This window comes from Urocitellus parryii, chromosome 7, assembly GCF_045843805.1.
Source record: "Urocitellus parryii isolate mUroPar1 chromosome 7, mUroPar1.hap1, whole genome shotgun sequence".
Lineage (NCBI taxonomy): Eukaryota > Metazoa > Chordata > Mammalia > Rodentia > Sciuridae > Urocitellus > Urocitellus parryii.
The window spans coordinates 48,328,096-48,354,956 of NC_135537.1; the positions used below are offsets into that span (position 1 = coordinate 48,328,096).

The 26,861-nt window shown below is 33.7% G+C and overlaps 1 protein-coding gene across 3 annotated transcripts in view; it reads right to left on the minus strand.

Moving 5' to 3' along the window:
* Positions 1–938: 938 nt before the first annotated feature.
* Lrrcc1 (leucine rich repeat and coiled-coil centrosomal protein 1) overlaps positions 939–26,861 on the minus strand; it is a 35,921-nt gene continuing 9,998 nt past the window's right edge. For all 3 annotated transcript variants that reach the window (XM_026384253.2, XM_026384245.2, XM_077800554.1), the window contains 13 exons: positions 24,495–24,688; positions 23,030–23,168; positions 22,102–22,250; positions 18,217–18,421; positions 17,544–17,683; positions 10,629–10,830; positions 8,260–8,445; positions 7,182–7,356; positions 6,010–6,173; positions 5,421–5,629; positions 5,196–5,333; positions 4,748–4,883; positions 939–1,831 (listed from right to left, as the gene is read on the minus strand). In XM_026384253.2, coding sequence (XP_026240038.2) covers positions 1,709–1,831; positions 4,748–4,883; positions 5,196–5,333; positions 5,421–5,629; positions 6,010–6,173; positions 7,182–7,356; positions 8,260–8,445; positions 10,629–10,830; positions 17,544–17,683; positions 18,217–18,421; positions 22,102–22,250; positions 23,030–23,168; positions 24,495–24,688 — 2,160 coding nt within the window. In that variant the 3' untranslated portion in view covers positions 939–1,708. The remainder of the gene's footprint in view (positions 1,832–4,747; positions 4,884–5,195; positions 5,334–5,420; positions 5,630–6,009; positions 6,174–7,181; positions 7,357–8,259; positions 8,446–10,628; positions 10,831–17,543; positions 17,684–18,216; positions 18,422–22,101; positions 22,251–23,029; positions 23,169–24,494; positions 24,689–26,861) is intronic.

Genomic DNA, 26,861 nt, shown 5'->3' on the forward strand with positions numbered 1-26,861 from the left:
TTTCTTCTTATTTAAAGGTTATTTTGACTATTCTGTATATTTTAAATTTCTTGAATTTTAGGCCTTGTTTGTAATAATTCAAATTTTTGTTTTGTTGTATGCCATTAGAACAATTTTAAGTGGTTGTTTTATTTTCCTGTAGATATGGCTGTTTTGCTGGGAAGCAGGTCTGCAAAGCTTCTTGTGTTCACATTCCAGAAGGGGATGTGATTTTTTAACTGTATTTTTGTGGCTTCCTTAGCCACTACCCAAGTAATTACAATATGCATTACAAGTCATCTTTAGCATAATACTCATATAATCTGAAAAAATACAATAACTATATAATTTTTAATTTCCTTACCCCAAATTTAAACTATTTTGTTACAAACCACTTTACATGTCGTCTAATTAGTCTTGTATATAAAAATTATTCATTTTTATAATCCTCAAGTCTTTCAGTGGATTTGTTATTGTCATATTGTATAACTTCCTTTCAGCCTTTTGGGTTTTCTTTAGCAATTCTCTTAAAGAAAGTTGGCTAGCAATGTTATTTTCTAGGTGTTAATTAGAATCTAGGCATGTTTTCATTTGGCATTTATTTTGAAGTTTGGGTTGATAGTTTCGTTTCTTCCACCACATCAAATACATGATTCTGCCTTCTAGCCTGCATTATTTTTGATGTCAGCTGTTACTGTTGATCCTTTTTCAGATGAATCAGTTTGCTCTTTTCAAGATTTTCCCAACAGTTTATTATTATTTTTTTTAATCTCCTGTCTTAGACTCTCATTATTTGTACTGGTCTGTCTTCTGTTGTTTCAGATTTTAATATAAAGCTTACCTATAATGAAATGGGACTGTCTCCTTAAGAAGCATTTGATTTTTTTCTATTTCATTTATTTTTTCAAACTTAGTTTACTATTCATATTAGTTTTAAAAATGTGGCATTATATTTTGTTTCCTTTCAGAAATATAAAGGCATAGCACTCAGGAGTTCATTCTGCATACACAGCATTAAGAGGTGACAAGAATAAAATAACAATTAATGATCTGAGTGTTTCCAGTTGCAAAATCAAAACTCTCTTCATATACAGTGACTAAAATGGAGAATGAGCATGGAACAGTAGTGCTCTTCTTCTGGAACAGACAATATTAATAAAACCTTAAATGCAATCTTTAATGAAAAGTCATATGCATTATAAATAGTGGTAGTAGGTGTGATGTGGAGATGGCTACATATGCTTTAAGAATGCCACATCTTTTATCATACAAATTTCAAATATTTCTTGGCTACATCTTATAAGCATTTTAAAAGAATGGAGCTACATCAACTAAAGGATAACCAATAAATATAATTAATTCTTCATTAACACAGAATGTTAACAACAATGATTAAAATATTTTCCCTCATATAGTCAAAATACTAATCTTCATTTACAAATCTGTAGGCAAACATGTAATTACCAAACAATGTATAGCACAGAAACAACAAAGTGTTGTAAGTCTAGTTATCATAATAGGTTTTCTAATACACATAATTATCAACAATTTATTATAAAAACCTACATATACAATTAATATTTGATCAAAAGTCTTTTTAAAATATATTCAAAATGAAATGTGTAGAAAGAGTCATTTCAAAGTCACAGCAGTTACTACTGTTACAATATTTAATCATTTTTACAATAGGTCTACCGGTCCATTTCAATTAAATTCGTTCTCAGAACCATCACATATCTTGTTGAATTTCATTTAGAGCACAAGCAAGTTGCTTAATTTTTTCTTCCATTGCTTTTTTGTTCTTGCATGTTTCTTCCAGAAGTTCACGCATTTCTTCTTCAACTTGATGCACCTAAATCAACATGTAAACTTTACTTTTTTTAATTTCCTAAAGAAAACGTATGTTAAATGCATTCTGAAAGAAAAAAGTCAACAACTTATTGTTATGTATTTTGTAATTTGTGACTCATTTAATAAGATAAGATTAGTAAAATATAACTTATTCAAATGTTATTAGGGAAAATACAATGTTTGTATAGTATAAAAAGTACTTTCATATATATTGATTTAGTTCTCATAAAGTCCTTGTGGAAAAGACATGGTAATATATTTAAACTCTATTTTGGAGCATAGAGAATTTCTTTAAGGTTGTACAGTCTCTATGTATCACAGTGGGGACAGAGTTTTCTGACTTATTCCTTCTATTATCATGTGTGGCCTATATATGTTGTCTTATGTTCAACTTAAAAAACATTTCCTCATAGATCTTCAAAACCTTCAAAATTTTTAAAACCTTGAAATAACCTTCCTCCCCAAAGAAACCTTTTTAATGTAGACCCTACTGCATTTCTGAAAGTGCTATTGATGGTTCCATATTATCATTTTTAAGAGATCATTTTATAATTTATTCCTAACTTACATTTCACTAGGTCCTCTGTATCTGACACTGTTAACTTCTGCTTGAAACATTCTTCTATAACATTCTGGATACACCAATATGACCATCCTTTTCTATTTTTCCTAACCCCAATATACATTTCCTAATCTCTTTTCCATGGTTTTTAACTGTCAGCTCTATGTGATTCTGAATACCACCTGCCTACCCCCCCCCCCCGCCCCGCCGGCCCCATACTTGATTATTACATTTAAGCTGTGGTTCTGTTTCTCCAACTCCTTTTTTAAAATGAATTCCTTCCTTTAATGCTACTGACCTTACTGGCTGAAGGTCCAACACTGGACTCAGAATTTTCCTTTAAGTTAAGGCCCTAATCTTATATATTTATTCAGAATTACCTGACATACTCTAGCTTAATACTTGGTAGATGTTAAATAAAAGACCTGAAATATCTGTCGATTTGAAATAACTGAATTTTGTAGTTATTTTTATTCATTGTGATTACTTCCAAAGATCTCTTTCTGTTTGCATGGAGTTCTGAGGTTATTTCGCTTGAAGCCACAACTTTAAATTATACCCTAGATAGAGCATTACTTTGCCTTCTGTTACTTCTTTTCCAGTTGCTCATTTTTAAATTTCTAGTCTTGGACACCTTAGTTTCTCTCTTTGTTTTGTTTTGAGGATTGAACTCAGGGGCACTTAACCACTAAGCCACATCCCCAGTACTTTTAAAATTTTATTTAGAGACAGGGTCTCACTAAGTCACTTAGGGCCTCAATAAGTTGAAGCTAGCCTTGAACTTGTGATTCTCCTGCCTCAGCAGGTGTGAGCCATCCAAACAATTTAGTTTCTTATTACCACTCAAAATTAAGGCCAAATGGAAAAGCTGGGAATGGTCTATTCCCCTTCTCAGTCTATTCCCTAAAGACCTAATAAGAGCATGCTACAGGGACACTGCTACATCGATGTTCATAGCAGCACAATTCACGATAGCAAGATTGTGGAACCAACCTAGATGCCCTTCAATAGATGAATGGATAAAGAAAATGTGGCATTTATACAAAATGGAGTATTACTCTGCATTAAAAAATGACAAAATCATAGAATTTGGAGGGAAATGGATGGCATTAGAGCAGATTATGCTAAGTGAAGCTAGCCAATCCTTAAAAAACAAATGCCAAATGACTCCTTTGATATAAGGGGAGTAACCAAGGACAGGGTAGGGACGAAGAGCTTGAGAAGAAGATTAACATTAAACAGGGATGAGAGGTGGGAGGGAAAGGGAGTGAGTAGGGAAATCGCATGGAAATGGAAGGTGATCCTCAGGGTTATACAAAATTACATATAAGAGGAAAGGAGGGGTAAGAGAAGAATAATACAAGTGGAAGAAATGATTTACAGTAGAGGGGGTAGAGAGAGAAGAGGGGAGGGGAGGGGAGGGGAGATAGTAGAGAATAGGATAGAAAGCAGAATACATCAGACACGAGAATGGCAATATGTAAATCAATGGAAGTGTAACTGATGTGATACAATAATCTGTATACGGGGTAAAATTGGGAGTTCATAACCCACTTGAATCAAACTGTGACATATGATATATTAAGAACTATGTAATGTTTTGAACGACCAACAATAAAAAAAAATTAAGGCCAAATGGAGATTCAAAGTTGACTCTATTGGATCTTGCACAGGGGTCATACCAGAATCAGCTGTGGGATTTTAAAATTACCTGAGCCTCCAGTCAAGGTATAAAAATCTTGAAGGAAGGCTCATGAATGAGTAGTATTAAAACCTTCAAAGGTGCTTCTAATGTTTGCTTTTGACTTAGCATCACCTGAAACTTATTCTTTTATCAACCTTCAAGATGATAAGGCTGATAAGTTTTGAACTATAATGAATAAAGTACTTTTTGAGAATTTTTTTCAAAGTTCTCTCCTCACCTAGTATAGACAAAGGAATTGATTGGTTAGAGAGATGAAAATTTTCATCCAGGGATCATGGATCATGTACACACAAGGATCAAATCTACAATTTTGGAGGCTGGGGCTGTAGCTCAGTGGTAAAGCATTTGCCTAGCATGTGTGAGACACTAGGTTCGATTCTCAACACTGCATATAAATAAATAAAATAAAGGTCCATCAACAACTGAAACCATATATATATAAATTTTTTTAAAAAGTTGATTTCATTAGAATTATGTCCCACAACTAATCAAAGTATTACCAAACCTGGCATCATGACAATTTTTGGTAACACCCTATCTATTAGTTCATAAAATCATGCTGCCTTTTCCCTTTGTAATTTCCAAAGATCTAATTTATTTATCGATAACTATTTAATACTGATTATCATAGTGAATTTTACTTACAGTACCTTTAAATTTGCAGAATCAATACATTTCTGCTTTTCAGTTTCCAGTTGTATTATTTCAGCTTGATGAGCTTCAACAATTGCATCGACTTGTTTCTTAAAGGCATCATCCAGACAATGAAGCTTTTTCATTGCATCTCTTAAAAAAAGTGAGAAAAACCCTATGTATATATGTGTGTATGTGGAGGGTGTGTATACAAGTGTTTTTTTTTGGGGGGAGAGGGGTTTCCATATGCTGTGTTATTGATACCACTTTATATTTTGATACAAGAACTGATCATTAAACTATATAATAACATTGTCTAAAGAAACTTCAAGTTTACAAATTTTAGAACTCCATTTATATACAAGGTAAAATTTTATTTCCTCTTTGAGTTGTACACATTTTATCCATCTCAATTCAGTATTTATGTTTAAAGAGACCCCACATCCTGTAGGACTTAATGCTTACTTTTGTAGTTCAATACTTTTGTCTCTTTCAGCTTTAAGTTTCTTTTCCTTGTTTTCAAATTTTACTTTTGCTTCTTTTACTTGCGTTTCAAGGTGACATAAAAGTTCTCCTTTATCATGCCATTTCTGATTAAGTGAACTAATATGAAAAGTAAATTAAAAAGTAAGTTAGGTATATGAAATTATGAAGCCACTTTTTTTTTCTGTGAGAAACACTGTATAATACCTGTAAGCTTTTCTAATTTCTTCAAGTTCTAATTCCTTTGTTTTCAACTGTTGTTTTAGTTTTTCCTTTCTTTCATTGTGTCTTTCCAATTTCTCAATTATACTATCCAGCTGTGCACATTTTTCATCAAGTTGTTCTTGAGCAGATTTTTCTACTTCCGTGATTTTTTCTTTTAATGCTCTGATTTGCTCATCTTTTTCTTGTACACTCTTTAAGAAAAAAAAAAATCTGTACTTCATTTTACCAATCTTCAATTCAATGTTTCATATTCTGATAAGATTTGGCTTATATTACCATTTAAAAGGCTATTTTAAACATGTTAATTTTTTATGACTCCTAACATTTTACAACACTATTTCCAGTTTCTTTAAAGGCCATACAGAATTTTCTTTAAAATTCAAGTTAACAAACATCAGGTAGCACTTTTAAGAACAAAAGGGCAAATATTATAAAGGAAATACATGACATTTGTTTTATATTCTACAACAGTTGGGAATCACTGAGACAAATTATTTTGTGAATGGATGCTATAATCCACATTTTCAAACCCGCCATTTGCTGTTTTTCAAAACTAAAATGTCAAACTTACATCTTTTAATTTTGCAATGGTTTCAGTTTGGTCTTCGATGATTTTGCACTTTATTCTTAATGTATCAATATCCCTTTCATTTCCCTTTCTTAGAGATTCATTCTCTCTAGTTAAACTTTCAATTTGAGCCTCTAATTTTCCACGATTCTGGGCTAGAGTGGATCCTTAAAAACAAACATCATCAGTTAGAAATGGTAACATGCCTTGGAAGCTTTTTATTTTATGAAAATCTTATTTAACAATGTAGAATATATAGTAAATAAAAAGAAAAATTAAACAAAAACACAAAGCATACAATAATATAACATGAAGGGGAAGGGGGAAGTGAACAAAAAGCCTTCTAAACACTTACGCTGTTTACAAACCTAAAATCATGAATAAAATCCAGGACAAGTAACTTAGACGTGTACTACTTCATTCATGTCCTTGCATTCAAACAAGCCTAGTAATACTAAAAATTCCTAAAGGGAGTAGATAAATGGCCAATGGCTCCATTAAGACCAATATCTAACTGTTCATAATTTTAAAGGTATCTATAAATACCATAAAACAGCATGTTATCTCTTGTCTTATAGTAACAGGAAAAGGAATGAGATTGAGGATTTACCTAAACCTAAAGTGGTCTTCTATCATACAATATTTTATATTTCCACATGCCAATAGTATGATTGTTACAAACATCTGAATAAAAAAATTGCATACTATACAAATAATTTAAAATCATCATATAATAATTTTTAAATTATTTTATAATATTTATTTTAGTTGTGGTGGACACAACACCTTTATTTTATTTTTTTGTGGTGCTGAGGATTGAACCCAGGGCCTCACACATGCTAGACGAGCGCTCTACCTCTGAGCCACAACCCCAGCCTACAGTAATTATTTTTAAAAGCACACGTGGTTCAGAAAAATGACCAATCATATTGGAAGAAAACAGTAAAAAATATCAGAGCTAAAAGCATTTTGAAGTTTTTACCATGATAAATGATAAATACTTCAGGACAGATATTTTATTCTGATTTAAAAATTACAAAATGTACCCAAGCATAAAAACATATGTTCATGATAAAATGCCATCCTTTTTCCTGGTATCTCAAGGTCGTTACAGTCTTTTCTCTCCAATACCCAGATATTGACTATTTTTCCCTCTGAAAATTTGAGAATTTTACCCTGTTGTGCCAGCTCATGTCCCCATACTTTTCTTTCTGTCCTTAAACCATAAATAAGTGATTCCTTGGCTGCTAGCTCAGATATAAGCTGGACTTTTTCGTGCTTGAGAAGTTCTATTTGAATACTCTTCTGCTTGTCATCTTCAATCAAAATTTCAAGAGTGTTGATTTGATTCTGTTTACCACCAAATTTAAAAAAAAGCGATTATTTTAAGTGCTTATTTTTTTTGCATTTTACATAGAGAAAAAACATTATTTAAGCAAATACAACCAAATGTTGCCAAATTATATATAAGAAGTTTGTTTTATTAGCTAAAGATAAATATCAACCATGAAATAAAAAGTCAAACTTTAAGAGTGATTCTTTTAACACTCTGAATTTAATTCTAAAATTATGGGGAAACTATACTTGTAATATTCAAAATTTCTTATGATGCATTTTAATCAATATTCTAAAAGTTATTTCCCCCCAACTGAGTTATCTTGGAACAGTTATGGTTAAGTATATCTAAAAAGTACCACCACCACTACCATTACCATATTAGTATCAGAAATGCAAGTGGTGTTTCCCAAACTTCAACTATTTGAACATTACCATTCTAATTTTTGTTGTATCACCTGTACAAATGAGGACCCATTAAGCATGTTTCTTAAAATTAATTCAGTTATTTTACATATATATTTTAAGCTAAGCAATACAGTATATGAAATCATAAGTCTAATCTCCTTAGTCATACTTTTTTTCATACACATCACAATATATAATTGCTATCATTTAAAAATTCATTTTAAGGCTAGGTGCAATGGCACATGCCTAAAATCCCAGTGATTTGGAAGGCTGAGAAGGAGGATTGCAAGTTCAAAGTAAGCCTCAGCAACTCAGCAAGACCTGGTCTCAAAATAAAAAATATAAAAGGACTAGAGATGTGGGCTCAGTGGTTAAGGATACCTGGTACCAAAAAAAAAAAAAAAAAAAAAAAGAAAGAAAGGTTCATTCTGTGTACTTTCTAAAATCATAACATGGTTGAAAAAAATGATATAAAAAATTGAAGGGAATTATAATGTTATGAAGTCTTACCTGTAAATTTGCTGCTGTTTCCTGTTTTAATTTGGAAACTTCTGCGAGTTTCGTTTTTTGTTCCTTCACCATACAGGTCAGATCTTTAATTAAAGAGGAAGACTCATTTTCTTTCCGTTGAGCCCAAATAAGAGCATGTTTGCTCTTGGCTAACTCAGTTGCAACATTTTCAAAACCATCTTTAACCTATATTTCAAAATTGCATTTTATATAAATGGCAGTTCTCCAAATAATTAAAAAATATTTGCTTCTGTAAACAGCTTCCATGTTTCATTTTTAGAATCAGAGTTTTAGAAAAAGAATAAAATTCAAAGATAATTTGTTTCAGTTTACTAATTGCCACATGATAAAACTAAGACCCAAGGAATTAGTGGATCTACAACCAGAATTCATTAATTTGAGAACTATTTACTGAGGGCCAGCCTGTTGTGTGCTAGTCATTGTTCTAGGCACTGGAACATATCAATGAACACAATGGACTAACATCCCTGCCTCTGTAAAGGTTACATTCTAGTGGGTAGGGACTAACAGTATAATAATAAGCTTGTTCAATGATATGTGCTTGGGTGAAAGCTAAAGGGATGTGAAATGTTGGAGAGGCAGGTTCAATTTTAAATGGCATAATCATTGAGAAGGTAATACTGCATCAATGACTTGGAAGGAGGTAAACAAGAGAACTATGCAAATATGTGTAGAAGGTGTTCTAGGCAGGAATGTGCCTGCAATGCTGGAGGAACAGCATGAAGGCTGATGTCACTGGAGTGGCATGGATGAAAAAAAAAGATGGTAGGATATGAAATCAGAGAGTTAATTATAAAGAAGTATGAACTACTCTGAATGAACTGGAGGTACAAGAGAGGTCTTTGAGAAGAGGAATCATGATCTAACTTACATTTTAATAGAACATTGCAGCTGCTGTGATCAGCGTAAACAGAAAGGAGGGATACGGATAGAAGCAGAAAGATCAATTAAAAAGCCTTTAAAATGATACAGGTGAAAGATATGTGACTCACACTAGGTTGGCATTAACAGGTGGTAAGAAAAGACTATATGTATTTTCAACATAATGGTGACAGAATTTCTTAGTGGTGATGGGATATGGAGTGTCAAAGAGGAGTCAATCAATGATGATTCTAATTTCTGACCTAAGCCCTTAGAAGGATGGAGATATTATTAAGATAGAACAAGTGTTGAAGAAGGTTTGAGAAAAAGTCAGTAGAGATTTTAAATAGGTGGTTACACCTATGAGTTTGAAACGCAGGCCAAAGATCTAGTTTGGAGATACAAGAAATGATGCTGGAGGAGTTTACCAAGAGTCTGAGTGTGTCTAGAAAAGCAGGGTTAAGGATTGAAACTTGGGCATTTCTAATGAAATTTTGGAAACAATAGAGAAATTAACAAAAGAGATTAAAAAGAGGAGAAATAACAGAAAGCCAAGAAACCCAAGAGATGTGGTGTGCTGGTAACCAAATGAAGAAAGAATCTGGAGAAGGGGGGAGAGATCAATTCTGCCAATATTGCTCTTAGGTCAAATCAAATGAGGATTAAATAGATGAATTTCAGTGTGGATGTTGCTAATGGCTTTGACTACAGCAATGCCAGTACAGCAGTAGGACTAAAACCCTTACAAAAGTAGGTGAAAGGGAGAGAAGCAGAAAAATCGGCGTGAGCAAAAACACATATTTAAGAAGTTCTGTTATAAATCTAAGTACAGAAACACAGTGGTAGCCAAACGGGATCAAGAGTTTTCTTAAAGAAAAATCATAGAATGTGTATGTGCTGAAGGGAATAGTTTAACAGAGAAGGAAAAACTGCTGATGTGTGTGTGTGAGAGAGAGAAGGAAGATTTGCTGAAGCCATACTCTTCAGCAGGCAAGAGGAAATAGGATTTAGCATATAATTGGTGGGATTACCTTAGGAATGAGATTGTTCCTCTATAGCAGGGGTTGCCAAATTTTTCTGTAAAGGGCCAGATAGTGGCCACAGATAATATTAAACCAAATAAGCATGGCTCCTTTCCAATAAAACTTTATTAAGAAGAAGAAAAAAAGAGGCAGTGGGCCATATTCTGCCCGGGGCTTTAGTTTTGTCAACCCCTGCTCTACAGTGGTAGAGGAAAATTCAGATTTTCCCATTCCTATTCCCAATCCCCTGCTATCTTTACTTCACTATTTATAATCTTAATAAGTTTTTCTAATCTCATTAAGTCTAGCTGTTATTTATGTGAGAAGGTTCTAAGAATTTATGTAATTTATTTAAGAGCCTAAAGCCAGCATGCACATAGAGCCAGGATTCTAAAATGTAGTCTTCTTATCAAACAATATTTTGTTGATTATATTTTTAATAAAGAGCTAGATACCAATTGTTACCTCTTTAAATCTTCTGGCTTCAACAGTTAAAGCAATACGGAATTCATTTTCTAAATCCAAATATTGCTGGTTTAATATACCAACTTTATCATGGTATTCTTTAATTTCTTGTTCATGTTTTCTCTCTTCTTTGGCTATTTCTTTAGCTAAGGCATCCTGGAACTCGGCATCACTGAAAAACTCCCTTGTTTCAAGTTCTTTCCTGGAATGAAAAACAAATACAAATCAAAGGATGCTGTTCCCTTAAAAAGAAATATTGTAAAGGTCCTTAAATAGGTCTTAATGTTCTATATTATATAATGTTAAGATCAGATCCTCACTTTCAAAAACAGAAATTGGGTACAGGTAGGTACAGAAAAAATACATAAAGCTTATAAGTATATTCAGTGAAGGGGATAACAGGAGTATGTCATATCTTTTTTAAAATATTTTTTTAGTTGTAGATGGAAACAATATCTATATTTATTTATTTTTATGCGGTGCTGAGGATCGAACTCAGTGCCTCATGCATGCAAGGCAAGCTCTCTACCACTGAGCTACAACCCCAACCCGAGTATGTCAAATCTTAACTTCATTGAAATAGTTCCTTCATTCTATGGCTTCTGAAATTCTTTAGGTGTATTCGCATCTGTACTGTATCTTCTATTCTGGTTTTTCCTTTTTTAACTTGTTATTTTCAGTTATATATGACAGTAAAATGTATTTTGGCAAATTACACATACAGAGAGTATAATTTATACTATTTAGGATCCTATTCTTGTGGTTGTACATGATGTGGAGTTACCCTGGTTGTCTATTCAAATACAAGGCTAGGAAAGTTATGTCCAATTAATTCTTTCCTTCCATATTCCCCTCCCCACTCCCTTCCCTTCATCTAATCCAATGGATTTCTATTTTTCCCTTCCCCACCCTACTCTTTTTTGGGTTAGCATCCACATACCAGAGAGAAAATTCGGCATTTGGATTTTAAATGCAGTTTGATTTGTACTAGATTAAAATAAAATGTCAGTTAAAGTTTCAAAATATTTACAAATCTTTTGATTTGGGTTGTTATTTTTTGGTACCGGGTATTGAACGCAAGGGAACTTGGCCACAATCCCAGCCCTATTTTGTATTTTATTTAGAGACAGGGTCTCATTGAGCTGGTTAGGGCCTTGCTAAGTTGCTTAGGCTGGCTTTGAACTTGTGATCCTCCTGTCTCAGCCTCCCGAGCTGCTGGGATTACCTGTATGCACACCGTGCAGGGTAAGCAAGGGTCTCATTATATTGCACAAGCTGGTCTTGAATTCTTGGGCTCAAGTGATTGTCCCAAGTGCTGAGACTATAGGCATGCACCACTGTGCCTGGCTCTAGCGCTATATTTTAAAATATAAGTTCATTCTGTAGAATTCTCAACTATTTTCTGCATAAATCAAACCTTAACACAAAATCCACTTTTTTCAATTTTGGCTTTTAAAGACAAGAATGGAAAATTTAAAAACATCTGTAAAGAAAACTACAGAATTCTAGCTTTCTGTGATAAGTCTCCCCCATTTTTTTTAACTGTCTCTCCCATACTCATGATGACAATTTTCCCTAGAGTATCAAAGTTTACTTAAAGCATTAAAAGTTTATAAGTACAAAAGTAAAATGGGTTCTTGATTTGATTCCATTCAAATAAATCAACAAATGGGATGGAATCAAACTAAAAAGATTCTTCACAGCAAAAGAAAGAAGAGAGTCTATAGAATGGGAGAAAATCTTTACCATATGCGCCTCAAATAGAGCATTAACCTTCAGGATACATAAAGAACTCAAAAAAACAAATAACTGGGCTAAGGATCTGAACAGTCACTTCACAGAAGAAATACAACTGATCAACAAATAAATGCAAATCAAAACTACTCTAAGATTTCATCTCACTCTAGTCAGAAAGGTAATTATCAAGAATACAAGTAATAATAAATGTTGGTGAGGTTGTGGGGGAAAAGGTACATCATACATTGCTGGTGGGACTGCAAATTGATGTAACCATTACGGAAAGTAGTATGGAGATTCCTCAGAAAACTTGGAATGAAACCACTATTTGACCCACCTGTCCCACTCCTCAGTTTATACCCAAAAGGACTTAAAACCAGCATACTACTGTGATGCAGTAGTATGTTTATAGCAACTCAACTCACAATAGCTAAACTATGGAACCAACTTAGGTGCCCTTCAACAGATGAATGGATAAAGAAATTGTGGTATATATGTAGAAGGGAATATTACTCAGCCTTAAAGAAGAATGAAATTATGGCATCTGCCAGTAAATGGATGGAACTGGAGAATATCATGCTAAGTGAAATAAGCTAATCCCAAAGAACCAAAAGCCAAATGTTTTCTCTGATATGCGGATGCTAATTCACAATAAGCGGGGAGAGGTAGGGAAGAATAGAGGTACTCTGGATTAGAGGGGAGTGAAGGGAATGGGAAGGATGGTGGAATGAACCAGACATTATTACCCTATGTGCATATGGTTACACAACCGGTATAAATCTAAAGCATATACAACCAGAATGAGAGGTTATACTCCATTTATTTATGAGGTGTCAAAATGCATCCTACTGTCATGTATAACTAATTAGAACTGTGCCCTCTGACCCCCCAAAAAAACCCACCACCAACAAATAGGTTTAGGAATGACAAAATTCAACTCAAGTAAGGACTAGAGGGAAATGTTCAAATTATTATGTGTTCTATATAGCAAGGATTGGGAAGCTACACCCCATGGACCAAATCTGGTTTGCTGCCCCTTTCTTTGTAAATAAACTCTTATTAGATCACAGCTACATTCATTTGTTTTATTATTGTCAATGGCTATTATGCAAAAAAGACAAAGTCAAGAATGTGAGAGAAAGTCTGTGGGGAGCCACTCTGAATGATTCTCGCCTTCCATCCTAGAGCGGAGAGGCTTTGACCAGTCACTACATCTTGTAGTGACCTGGACATTGCCTCGGCCCAGAAAGCTTGAGGGTGTGTCTTCAGATGTAGGCGTGTCACCCATGGAGTTTAACTACACTAACCTATTCCTTTGTAATACTACCCCTTTGCCCTGTTGGGATAGAATGCCCCATGGCAACTCCATTTGTGTGTCCCTTTCTCTTGCTCTGCCTTTGGGTGTGACCTTCCTAGATGTCAGTCAACTGGCTGACAGCCGACATCATGAAGCTAAACTCAACCCCCTGAAACCTGACCCCTTGCCTCATCTGAATGGCTTCCCTCAATAAAAGGGTTCAGCATGTGCTCGCTCACTCTCTCTTTCCATGAACCCCTAAGATCGAAGGAGCCGTCACAGGACCCAAAGAAAAGGTATTTGTTTCTGTGTGGTTATTTCATGCAGCCCAGTTCCCCTGGAGTGACCCTGAGTGTTTCAGTCAAGAGGCACCCAACAGGGACTTGTGGGGAGCCACTAAAGTCTGAATTATTTCCTCCTTTTTTTGGTACCAGGGATTGAACCAAGGGACACTTAACCACTGAGCCACATCCCCAGCCCCTTTTACTTATTTTGTTTTTGAGTCAAGGCCTTGGTAAGTTGCTGAGGCTGGCTTTGAACTTACAGTCCTACTGACTCAGCCTCCCTAGCTGCTGGGATTAGAGGCATACATACAGCATACATACTTTGAATTATTTTCTATGTGGCCCTTCACAGAAAAAGTTCACAGACCCTTGTGTCAGAGAAATAAATACTGATTAATTTAACAAGAAGTTACTTGGAAGTCAGTTAAATAGCTTTCTTTATATATGTGAACTTTTGTTTAGTTTGGAGAAATATAAAACAAGCTTTACTGTTACAAAGCCTTTCCTCAAATGCAGACTGTAAAATCACCAATTTGTATTTTAGCTACCAGTTCTTGCTAGAGGATTTTTTTTTTTTTTTTGGTGGGGAGACATGGGGCGCCAGGGAGGAGGTGGAGGGTGTTGACTCTCAGTCCCAACCTTGCATGGAGGCACATACCTGGGAAGGCGGCCCACCCTTATGCCCTGGGATGGGGGCTCCTCTGCCTGGGCTGAGGGGCTGCCACCTGTTTTCAGCCTCCAGGGCCTGAGCTGGGCACCCAACCTGAGTCTACAGCAGATCAGAGGACTGGATAGAGGGGGCGGGAGCGAGGCCAACTCAGAACTGCAGAGTGGGGGCCAGGGAGGCTGGCCAGGCAGGGCAGCTGGGCTGCAGCCCATGGAGGCTGGAGAAGAGACGGTGGCCAGTGGCCAAGAACATGTGGGGGCAGGGAGGCAGCAGTGGGGGCAAAGAGACATGGAAAGATGGGGATGGAGTACAGCAGTATTATGCTCATGAGAGACTAATTGCTATGTCTCTTATAGTGAATAGATGTAGTAATTACAAATTTGAAGACTTTATTTTCATATTTATTTTGCGTGTATACAATATATGGATAATATATGTGTATGTATATAACATATTTATATATGCATTTGTATATGCATACCTTTGCATACACATATATACATCTAAGTGTGTATACATGTTTGCTTATATATATATACATAAATAATTACATGGGAATGTTACAATTTTTGAATGAAAATAAAAGTATCAGTTACTTGGGCTTATTTTTTATTGCCTTAGGGTCAGACCATATTCAGTAAAAAATTGTCAGAATATGTTGGATGAGTAGGCCCCCATTGTACCTTATAATATATAAAAAAAAAAATGTTGGCAAATGTGTGTAGCTCATTTGTTCATATAGCTAAGTAACTATTTTACCCATAAATTATCATTATTCTTTTCTCTGAATGCATTCAGGACTGACTAGAAAATATATCAAAATGAATTAACTCACCTTGTTATCTCTTCTGGGTAGATACTGCAATAAGGCATCATAGACTGGATTGCTATGGATATTTAAGGATGTATAAACAGTTTTCTGAAGGATGCACAAAGTATCCTTTATTGGGCATGCTGGTACCAAAGTATTTCACAATTTGGAGTATTTTCAGACTTTACTAGTTTAGAATTCCTAATCTAAAAATATGAAATCCAAAATGATCTAAATCCCTTTTGGATTTTAGAATTTTACATTAAGAACACTCATCCTATATAACATAGCACTTACATTTTTAATTTTACAAATGCATATTTGTGTTTTAAGTCTGATTATGCAACCTTTACACTCAGAAAAATGAAAAATTATACCCCATCTGATTCAAATGTATGATATGTCAAGATCATTGTATTGTTATGTGTAAATAATTAAAACAAATAAATAAAATAAAATAAAAAAAGATAATGCTTAAAAAGAATTAGCACTTCCAAGCACAATGATTTTATCATAAATGAGGGAGTGGAAAGAGGAGTTGGGTAAAAGAAGTCCATAAAAACTGAAAGAGACAATGGGCTCTAAAACAATCTGTCAGAACACAGATATTTGCTTCTGTGGCAGCAGCAGATTTAAGTCAAGGGAATCAGGCATATGAATGATTCACTGTTGCATAAGATCCTGTCATTTGCATTTTACTTTTGCTCATTATTTTTATTAGGCAAAGGCACTGAAAATCATGTAATTTATGCAAAGAAATTTTTGAGGGAAAATTACAAAATCTGCACATAATATTTTAGAAACCAGTAAATGACAAAGACAAAAAATATGTAAATATAACAAATTTAAATTTTGGCATATTTTGGAATTAAAATTTTAGAAATAATAAAAAGTGAATATAAGAACTGAAACATAGAATTGAATTACTTTAATAACTGACTTCCTTTAAATTAACATTATATGAAATGTGCTTTAAAAGTGATCACATTTCATATCAATTATCAGCTCACTTTTCCTCCAAATTAATTACTCTTCATTATACTTCCATAAGTTGTTCTTTATGCTATGGGTAGGATAAGCCAGTAAATACTTCTTATTGGGCATCTTTCTGTGCCTACTGGATATGTCCATCTCTAGAATCATCATGATTTCAAAGCTAGGCTTCCTCTAGGAAGAGCCTATATAAAAATTACTGCCTCTATAAAATTGCACTACTGTGAAAGTAATGATAGGTAGAATAAAGGAAAAGATGGCTAGACAATGAGATGTGCAGACATTGAATACAGAAGTAAAAATTGAGTGGCCAGGAGACAGTCAAATAGATGGATATGATATAATATAGTATTCTAAGATTAAAAATAGAATCAAATGAATTAGGGGAAAATATGCATCCTTCATCAGTCTACAACTTCCTTATCTATAAAATGATCCATAGTGTTGTTTCTCTTTAATATTATGTAGTTGTTATGCATTTGAAAATATATTCTCAATTATCTCATTTAATCTGCATATCCATTTAAGTGACATTCCTTATCTTTTAACTTCTATTTAAATATTTGTTTCATATAAACTACTCCTGCACTTTTTCTTTCTTGGATTCCAAAACATAGATGGGTGCCAATACTTTTGATGGCAAGGGCTGGTCTGAATTGCAAGCATCTTACCAATATGGGATATAGTATATATATATGTGTGTGTGTGTGTGTGTGTGTGTGTGTGTATACACCATATTTATACCCATACATATTACTCATAACATAACTTTAAATACAGAGAATGCCACCTCTGTGGCCATCAGGCCTGGTCCCAAAAAGTCTAGTAAATGATATATTACCATACATTGCCAGATATGCACAGTTTTACAGAGGGTAACAAAACTCATCTATGTATGCTTCAGTTTTTGTCTATGTAGTCTTGATATAAACTTATTTATACTAGAGAACCTGGTGTCTTTCTAGAGGACTGATTTTAATGGATACATAAACATGATATTTTCCATGAGCTGATATTGCCAGATTAACCAATGATCCATCACTGCCTCTAAATACGGAGGGTGTGGGGGTAGCTTTCTTTTTTTATTTTTAAGTATCAATATTTTTCTGATACTTTTTTCATTTACCTGTGTTCTTGTTCTTTCAATGCCAGAAGTTCATGAAGTTGTTGGACTTGTTCCTTTTCTTGATGAAGGGAAGTTCGAAGTAAGTTTATTTCTCTATCAGCAGCTGCAGCCTTGATTTCCACCTCTTGGAGAAGCCTTATCTGAGAAAAGTACACACAATTACAGTACCTAGGTAACAATCTCCCATGCTTCTATTTTAATGCCAATTCCCATAAGAAAAGTGCCTTTTAAATGATTAGACCTAGTGACTTAAGTTTATTTTCAAAGTTTATTAATTAACAAGTCACACAAAGTATATTCTTACAATCATCAAATATATTGGCATTAACTACTGCTTATTTGCATTACAAATTTTGATGGGAATTTTTTTTCAGAAACCATGAAAATGAAATTCCTTCAAGTCCCCCACCCCCCAACTTTTAAATATTAGTTCTTCAAAATACAAGCCTAATTACCTGTAGTATTTCCTCTTCTTGTAATTGCTTTGTATAAGTAAGTTTGCCTTAATTTAGACATAATTCAAAAGTCTACATGATTACTATATTTAAATTGATAATTCATTTTTTTTGGCAAACTACCTAATATCTTTTAGGTTTACCATATAGTATAATTTATTACAGATTAGAAGTTATGAATTGATCCACATCACTGATACATTAAAAAAGAGAAATACCTGTGCCGCCTGCTGCTGCCCTTTTTGTCTCTCCATTTTTTCTAATGCTTTTTCCAGGGTTCTTAAGTGTCTAATGTGATCCTCCTGCTGATCTCTTGTTTTTATTAATTCAATAGTTAGTTTTTTAATTTCATTTTGAAGTTTGTGAACCATAATTTCGAGTTGTGCTTTGGCATTTCTCTCTCTAAAAATAATATCCTTTAGCCTAATCAGAAATTATGAGCAGGAGTTAATTACATTATACATAGAAAATGAGAAAAACTATAGTCAATATTAAAGACTACCTAGAAAGACTTGAAATATGTTTCGAAATGTAATTACAGTTTAAAAAAAATGGCTGAAATACAGTATATGTCTTTCTCCTATCCCTAACACTAATACTGTGTCCAAAGAGAAAATGCTCTATATAAATTAGTGAAACTTTTTTTTTTAAATTTTTTTTTTAATATTTTATTTTTTAGTTATCGGCAGACACATCTTTGTTTGTATGTGGTGCTGAGGATCGAACTCGGGCCGCGCACATGCCAGGCGAGCGCGCTACCGCTGAGCCACATCTCCAGCCCAAAATTAGTGAAACTTTATCTTAAATAAACTTTCCTACTACACAGCAAAACTTTACTGAATACCTAATGTGTTTCATGCATTCAGGCTAGCTGTGGACTTTTTAAAAAGCATGCAAGAAGAGTTATATAGTCTGTGCCTTCAAAGGAACTCAGTATCTCACAGAAAAAAAAAAGATATATTTATAAAGCTGTGTGGCATCAAGTGATATATGAATAGCTACCTGACAATTAACTTTGACTTTTCTGTATCCTCCCCGGATACCACATATTGATCCTTGCTTTGTATCAGTTAGAACCCATTGGTTATAGTTAAGAACTCTTTTAACTAGTAAAATAAAATGGAAGAATTTATTGACCCACATAGCTAAACTTAGAGAAGGAATGGCACAGAACTATTCTGAGGGACCACTGAAACCAAGAACATGAATTCCATTGGAACTCTTTATATGTGATTTCCTAGAGGCTGTCTTCAGTTGTTCCAACTGTTAGGTGTCTTTATGTTTGGGGGAAGTGGGCAGGGGGTATGGAGGGAAGTACTACAAACATCCCTGGGCTCCCATTCCAATATATCTGAGAACCAAATGGAAAGATTATCTTCTTCTAGCTCAACTCCAAAGAGTCACAGGGAAGATTCTGATTAGTTCAATGTAGTTCATATGTGCACCCAGGAATATCACTGTGGCCATGGGCCACATTATGGTTAACCAGCCTGGGCCAGATACTTACCCCCGCCTCAACCCTTATCCACATTCTATGGGAAGATATTTCATGATGGAATAAAAGTCTAGTATTTGGAAAAGACAGCTTCATGAAATTACCGAGCTAGGCTGTTGCCCCACTATCTATTGTGTTTCTAGGCCGTATTTAAAGAAATATATCCATCAATTTCTTTACTAGAGTCATTTCTCTAATTTTTGTTCTTATCTCTCCTTTTATTTCAAAAGAGTAGAGTAGTCTCCAAACTGGTATTCCTTGTTTACTCTCTCAACTCCAGTTTGATGTTATATGAGAGAATGCCAGAATTTATTATTCTGTGGACTACAGGATGGGGCCACAGAAGCTATAGACAAGGAGGTCTGAAGCAATTATCTAAGTGAGAGATAAAACATAAATTAAGGCAACAGTTTTAGGATATAGAGGAGAAAGTTCAGTATGTTTTAAGAAATGAAGAACATATCAACACCAACTAGATGTGGGATATGAGAAAGAGAAAGGAAATAAAACAATTATTCCTAGATTTCTACTTTTGATGGCTGTCCAGATACGGATGGAAAACCATTTATTAGGGCTAAGAATACAAACTAAGGAAGCAGAATGAGTCTGCCTGAGGATAGGCTAATCTTAAGAAATACAGGCAAGGCAATTTTAGAAGGCATTTAGATAAGCAAATTTGTTCACCAAGGAGATCTGAACAATAAAAATATCCTACTAGATAAGATATTCTCTCTCTCTCTCTCTCTCTCTCTCTTTTTTGGTGGTGCTAGGGACTGAACCTAGGGGTGTTCTACAAGTGAGCTATATCTCCAGCCTTTAAAACTTTATTATTATTATTATTATTATTATTATTATTCAGACAGTCTTGCTAAGTTTCTGTGGCTGGCCTGGAACTTGGAATCCTTCTGCCTAAGCCTCTTGAGCAGCTGGGATTACAGGGCAAGCTACCACTATACCCAACAATATTCATTTTTTAAGATAACAAATACTCCATAGTATTGCACTTAGATGCCAGACCCTAGGGTCCTAGGGATACAGAATCTCTAACAAAGCACATCTGGGAATATCAAGATTGGTCAGGGATATAACTTCAAAAGGACAGACAGACAAACAAACATGAGTTTAGATAAAATTGGAATCAGAAAAAAATTGATTTTTTTCAAGAACAATTAATATATAATATGGGAATGATGGTCAAAATCGACAGGTTATGTAAGAATAAAGATGAAATATACCCAAATCCTTCCAAATTAAATGCAATCTGGTAAGAAGCCTCAACCCAGCTTCCTCTAATATTCCACTAAGAAATACCCACAATATGGAATGAAATAGAAATTCCTTCATATATAGCTAAAAGCAAAGATAGCCTATTATCAAAATCTGTAATAAATTTCAATTATAAGCCAAAAAGAATTAAACTGAAATAAAAACATCTCCTAGAACAAGCTTTGCTTCATTTTAAAGAAAGATGAATCCTCTTTTCCACTGTCATGTCCATGACTCAGTTACAGAGTGTCTAATAAAGTTGTTGCTGATAATGTTGGTTATTCACATACCTACTTCAAGCAAGAGTGCTGTTTTTCTAATGTAGTAAAAAAAAAAAAAAAGTAGTAGTGGTGGGGAGGTGGAAGGACTAGTAATAGCATAATGTATCACAGCTTGCTTAATTATAGAGTTTCTCATAATGTACACATCAGGTTTTATAATTTTTCTTACACAACACAGAAGTGGGCAGGAGGGTAGAAATTACCACATAGTATCATAAAACTTTAACAGTTACATATTTAACAGAAACTGGAAATTAGGCTTGGAGTTGTGTACATCAACATATTATTCAAATGAGAGCTTATACTTTACAGTAAGGAAATGCAACCAAGAACAACTTCTAAACCCAATTTGTGGCATAACCGAGTCTAGAAAACTAGCATTCCTTCAAGGGTAAGAAGACATAAAAACCAACAGGAAGTCTGTAGAAGTATCTTATAACTATTTGAAGAAAGGTATAACTTTAGAAATAATTACAGAAAACCAGGGAAAAACTATATTTAGAAAACTGGTATTTTCATAGATTGCATGAAATAAGACTGACTTGTATTAAATGCAATCATAAGATAAAAAATGCATCATAAGATAAAATGGGAGCTAGAAGGAAGGAGGAGAAAAAATAAAAACGGAATAAAAAAACTTGGGCTATTAGGTACCAAGGCCAACTGTAGAAGACAAACATGTGACAATAGTTCAAAGAGTACCGAGGAAACAGATACAAATTCATAAACCCTGTCTTTACACAATCTGGGATTTTTACAGAAAAAATTTTCCAATTCCTGCTCTAGTCTCTTGTTGTTTACTTATAATACATATCTACACATATATCTGACATTTCCCAGCCAGTTTAAGGGCTCAAATAAATGTACCTGGAATTCCTAAATTATGTAACAAGTTAACAAAGCATTAAATCTTCTAATAAAAAAAAAAACTAGATACCTTGTTTAAAAAACCTTTTGTTTTTAATCATATTGTAGTTAACTTAAATTTAGGTATTCCAGCTCCAAGTTTAATATTCTTTATGCTACAAGGTATCCTTTAGGTTTTTTATATTTGGCCTTACCTGTCTGTGGTAAGTAGAGCCAGGCTATGAACATCTTTCTTTTCACTAGCTTGTTTATGCAGTTCATCAATATACTCCATAAGCTTCTTTTCAGCTTGTTCAGCTTTCCATCTCATCTCTCTCTCTTGGTCTAGCTGTTCAACAAGGGACTAAAAGGAACAACCACATTAGGAGAACTTAGAAATGTAACCTAACTTCTTACCATCTCAATTTTTCATTTTACTTCACTTTGAAGGGCTATTAAACAAATTAATAGAAGTAAAGCATACCAAACAGTGCAGAACTGTGTTTGGCACATAATATCATTCAAAAAATAAATTGTAGCTACTATTATTATTGTCATAACATAATTATATTTTTTCCTCAGTATTAAAGTTTCCAGTGTTGAGAATTAGGAGAGAAAAGCAGTAGCATAAAAAGTATGAAGGTAAATATATCATGGAAAAACAGTACTACGTACAACCAAAAGAACAACCAGTACTTCAACAAGTACAATACTGGCAAGTTAATGAAAAATATAAAGTAACAAATCAACATGTGCTAAAAATTCTCAACACGAGTACTGTTCAAGCAAACACTGAATAATTTTGAAAATTTTTGAAACCTCTTAATCTGTGCACAAAATTGGGTTTCAGGTTAGTTCATGAAGACCTGGAAATCATATAATAACATTTTGGGTGTAAATGTCATTTTTTTTTAGAAGAGCTACAGATTTCTTTATTTAAAGGGTCTGACATTTTAAAAAGCCAGGAATCACTACTTTAAGAAATAAGAATTGGAAAATTTAGAATGGTTTCTACCTCTATAAGTATATAACAAATGATTTCACTTAAATCTGACTTAAATAAATGTGTAATTTCTGGGGGCTGGGGTTGTGGCTCAGTGGTAAAGCATTTGCTTTCATTTTTTCTTAACTTCTAAATCGTACCCGGTACGTGTTGTCTTCTACGATGCTATTTTCTACTTTAATGATTTCATTCTTCTGTTCTTCTAAAAAATTACAGTTTGCTAAAGATGATCTTACGTATAAATCTTTAAAGTAAGGTTGTTTTATTTTGCGATTACAACTGTAAAAAATAAAATGCAGGAAATAATTCCAAGAAAAGTATACTGTTTATAATATTCTCTAATATTAACATTTTTAGTCACATACGCAAACAGTTTTTATAAAAGGATATTAAATAATATGATAATAATTTTATGAGTGTGCTTTGTTGATTGAGAGCCTCAATATAATAAGAAAGACAGTTCAGTGTCCAACACATTCAGGATAGGTAGAATTCTTGAATATATCAGAAGAATTTTAAAAAGTATTATTAGTACTTAGGACTAAGGTAACACCCAAGAACTGGAAAAATGACAGATAAAATTATCTTTTGAAAATTGAAAGTCTAAAGTGGACATGTAACAAAGCAGAGCAAATAGATTACACCATTAGCAAGAGATTGAAGAAATTGCAGGGTATGTCCATTTTGATTATAAGTGAACTAAGTGATTGAGCATACATGGAAACACATAGTTAACTGGACAGCTATGAAAGAATTAAAACAACAAAAAAATTCATTTTTTATAAAGAAGAATTAAAGAGGTAAAAAGTTGATTTTACGTATGCCAGAGTAGGCATTTCTGAACAACTCATGGTGATTCCAATGTGAAAGTACAAACATCAGATTCCCTGATCCTAACGGCATTCAACATAACCATCATATTTACCTTTCATCCTCACCTCAGTAGTTACCATCTATTTAGGATTTGACTTCCCATCTAGACTTGCTTATAGAGACAGAAAAGGCTAGTCATCTACAACTCAAGTTTTATTGGTTTTATTTCCTACTGCAAATGAATGCAGTAGAATTTTGGTTTTATATGTTGATTTCTTAACTTTGGCATTGACAGAGAAAGCAATCCTTTACATAAGTATACAGTTGTTCTTTGGTTTCTACAGGCAATTTGCTTCAGGACTCTCCTCAAATACCAAAACCACAGATGCTCAAGGCCCTTACACGGAATGGTGTGATAACAGATTACATAAAATACTTAATATATGTAAGTGCTGTGTAATAATTTGTTTAGGGAATAATAACAAGAAAAAACAGTCTATTAATGTTATATAGAATAACTGCTGTAGTATTACTAATAATACATGCCATTAACAATATTAACGTTTTTTTAGAAAATATTTTTGATAAATGTTGGTTGAATCCATGGATAAAGAACCTGCAGAATGAGAGAGTGGTGACTGTATTGACCTAGTCAGAGCGCATAGGACTGAAAAGTTAAACCTTTGATGTTAAATGTGATAAATAAATATCAGCAAAAGGTAGTTTTAAGGAAGGAGACAGCCATGCTAACTTTTAGGTGCCTTACTTGAAATTCTAAAAATAAATAAGTACCTTACAAAAATGTTGTTTCTATTGTGATGCTTAATAGTTTGAATACTTCTGGCATAATATGGGATTTTTGATCTTCGAGGAATTTTTCTGTTGCATTCTTTTCTGTTTCCATAATCACTTTCAGAAGTTACATCCGTGTCTCTTTTTGGTCTCAGGTCTTTTTCAGGAACATTATCTATTAAAGTACTAGAAGCCTAGAAAGAAAAGGGAAAAAAAGTGTACTAAAAGTTCAATTCAGTATAAAAATTTAAAATTTTGCTAAGTGTTAAGGCTTTCTATAAGATTGAGGGCTAATAAACTAGATATCCTGGAAATTAATGACAGGGAATTCAGCTTCTAGTACAGATAGGCTTCTACCAGGTTAACTCTTCTGCAAATAACAATAAAAACTTTCAGGAAATATGAATAGAAAACAAAAACAAAGAAACTAAACTCATCCAATGCAAAGACTTTTTAACAAATGGTGCTGGCATCACTGAATATCCATAGGGAAAAGAGTGAACTTCAACCCCTACCATATATATAGACCTAACTACCAAAGGTGAAACCATAAAACTTTTAGAGAATAACACAGAAGAATATGTTTGTTACTTAGGGATACATAAAAAATTTTGAAATCACAAAAAAAACAATAACCATAACATGAGATCAGATTATCAAAACAAAAACTGTTGCTTATCAAAAGGCTATTAAGAAAATTAATATGTAAAGCACAGACTGGGGAAAAAAATGTTCACAGAAGATACACTTGACAAAATACTGTTATCCAGGAAAAATAATGAATTCCTACAACATGGTAATACATAAATAACCCAATAAAAACATGAACAAAAATTTTGAAGATACCTCACAAAAGAAAACACACAAGCACATGATCACAATAAACACATAAGAAGTGTTCATCATTAATCATTAATGAAATGTAAATTAAAATAAAAACGAATGCTAGGAATATACCCAGTAGGATGGCTAAAATAAAATCAATGCTAACACCAAATATTGGTAAAGATGCAGAAAAACTGGAAGTCAGTCACATACTGTTGATGGGAGTAACATAAAATTTTCAATTTTGGAAAAAGTTTCAGTTTCAGATATACTACATAGATACACATATACTGCTTAGAAATAAACCAGTACTATAAAGATGTAAACCATAGTCATAAAATGGAATATCACACAAAAATACTATTGCTATACAAAACATGGAATAATTTCAAAAGGCTATGTTGCCTTACATGAAAAGTACATACTATATCATTCCATTTTTATTAGATTCTAGAAGAAATATTAAATAATCTATGATAGGAAAAAAATCAGAAAAATGACTTCCTCTGAAGAAGCAGGGAAGGACTGCTTGTAGAAAGAAACAGGAGGAACATTCTAGCATGATGGTAATGTTCATCTTCAAAGTGTTTGGGTAAAAGTGTGTATATACACACACACACACACACACACACACACACACACACACACACATGTATTGCCAATTCAGGAATACACCTGTATTTTACATCGAATGCAAATACTTAAGCTGGGCAGGGTGGTTCATAGCTATAACCCCAGGCAGAAGTATTGAAAGTTTGGGAATTACTAGTAAGACCCTATCTCAAAATAAAAAAGGGATTGGGATGTAGCTCAGTATTAAACATTTAAGAAACAAACAAAAAAAATTTACTTACAAATAAATGTTTAGCGTTTAATAATCTTTCTAGCTTATACCACTCTTTTTATATCCTATACCCAGATGGCAGGCAAGCAAAGTAATAATCTGTTTCATTCAGGTGGTACAGTTCCCAGGGGTGGGAGGGTAGGGAATTACTGTTGATCAGTGCAAGAATGCCGCAGCAAGGGCTGGAGATACAATAGTAGTAAATTCTATGAATTGTAATTCATGCATTTAGGCAAGCGCTCTACTACTGAGCTACAAACCCTAGCCCCTAATTCATGAATATAGTTCACAGAGTTTTACCAACCAGAGAATCAGTAGCAAGGGTAAAAAAATGATTATCAGCCCAGGAAAGTAGAAATTAATTAGGTGATGGTCTGCTGAAAACTGAAATGAAGCAGAACTATGTAAATTAATTTTATATTAAGCAGTAAATTCTAGAAATGGCTTTGGCCAATAAGAGCTGAAGAGATGTATGGGACCAGAAGTGTCCTTTGTGTTAATGAACACTGAGTTCAGAGTTTTCAGCTTGCCTAAGGTTGAAACAAAAAGTGAAGGGACAGAAATAAGGTGAAGCACTGAAGAACAAGACAAAGGAATTATGTAATGAAGATGTGAAGAATGGCAATAAGGAAAATGCATGCTTATATTTTCTACACTATTGCTATATAGAATCCTATTTCCATACTGGAAAACAAAAA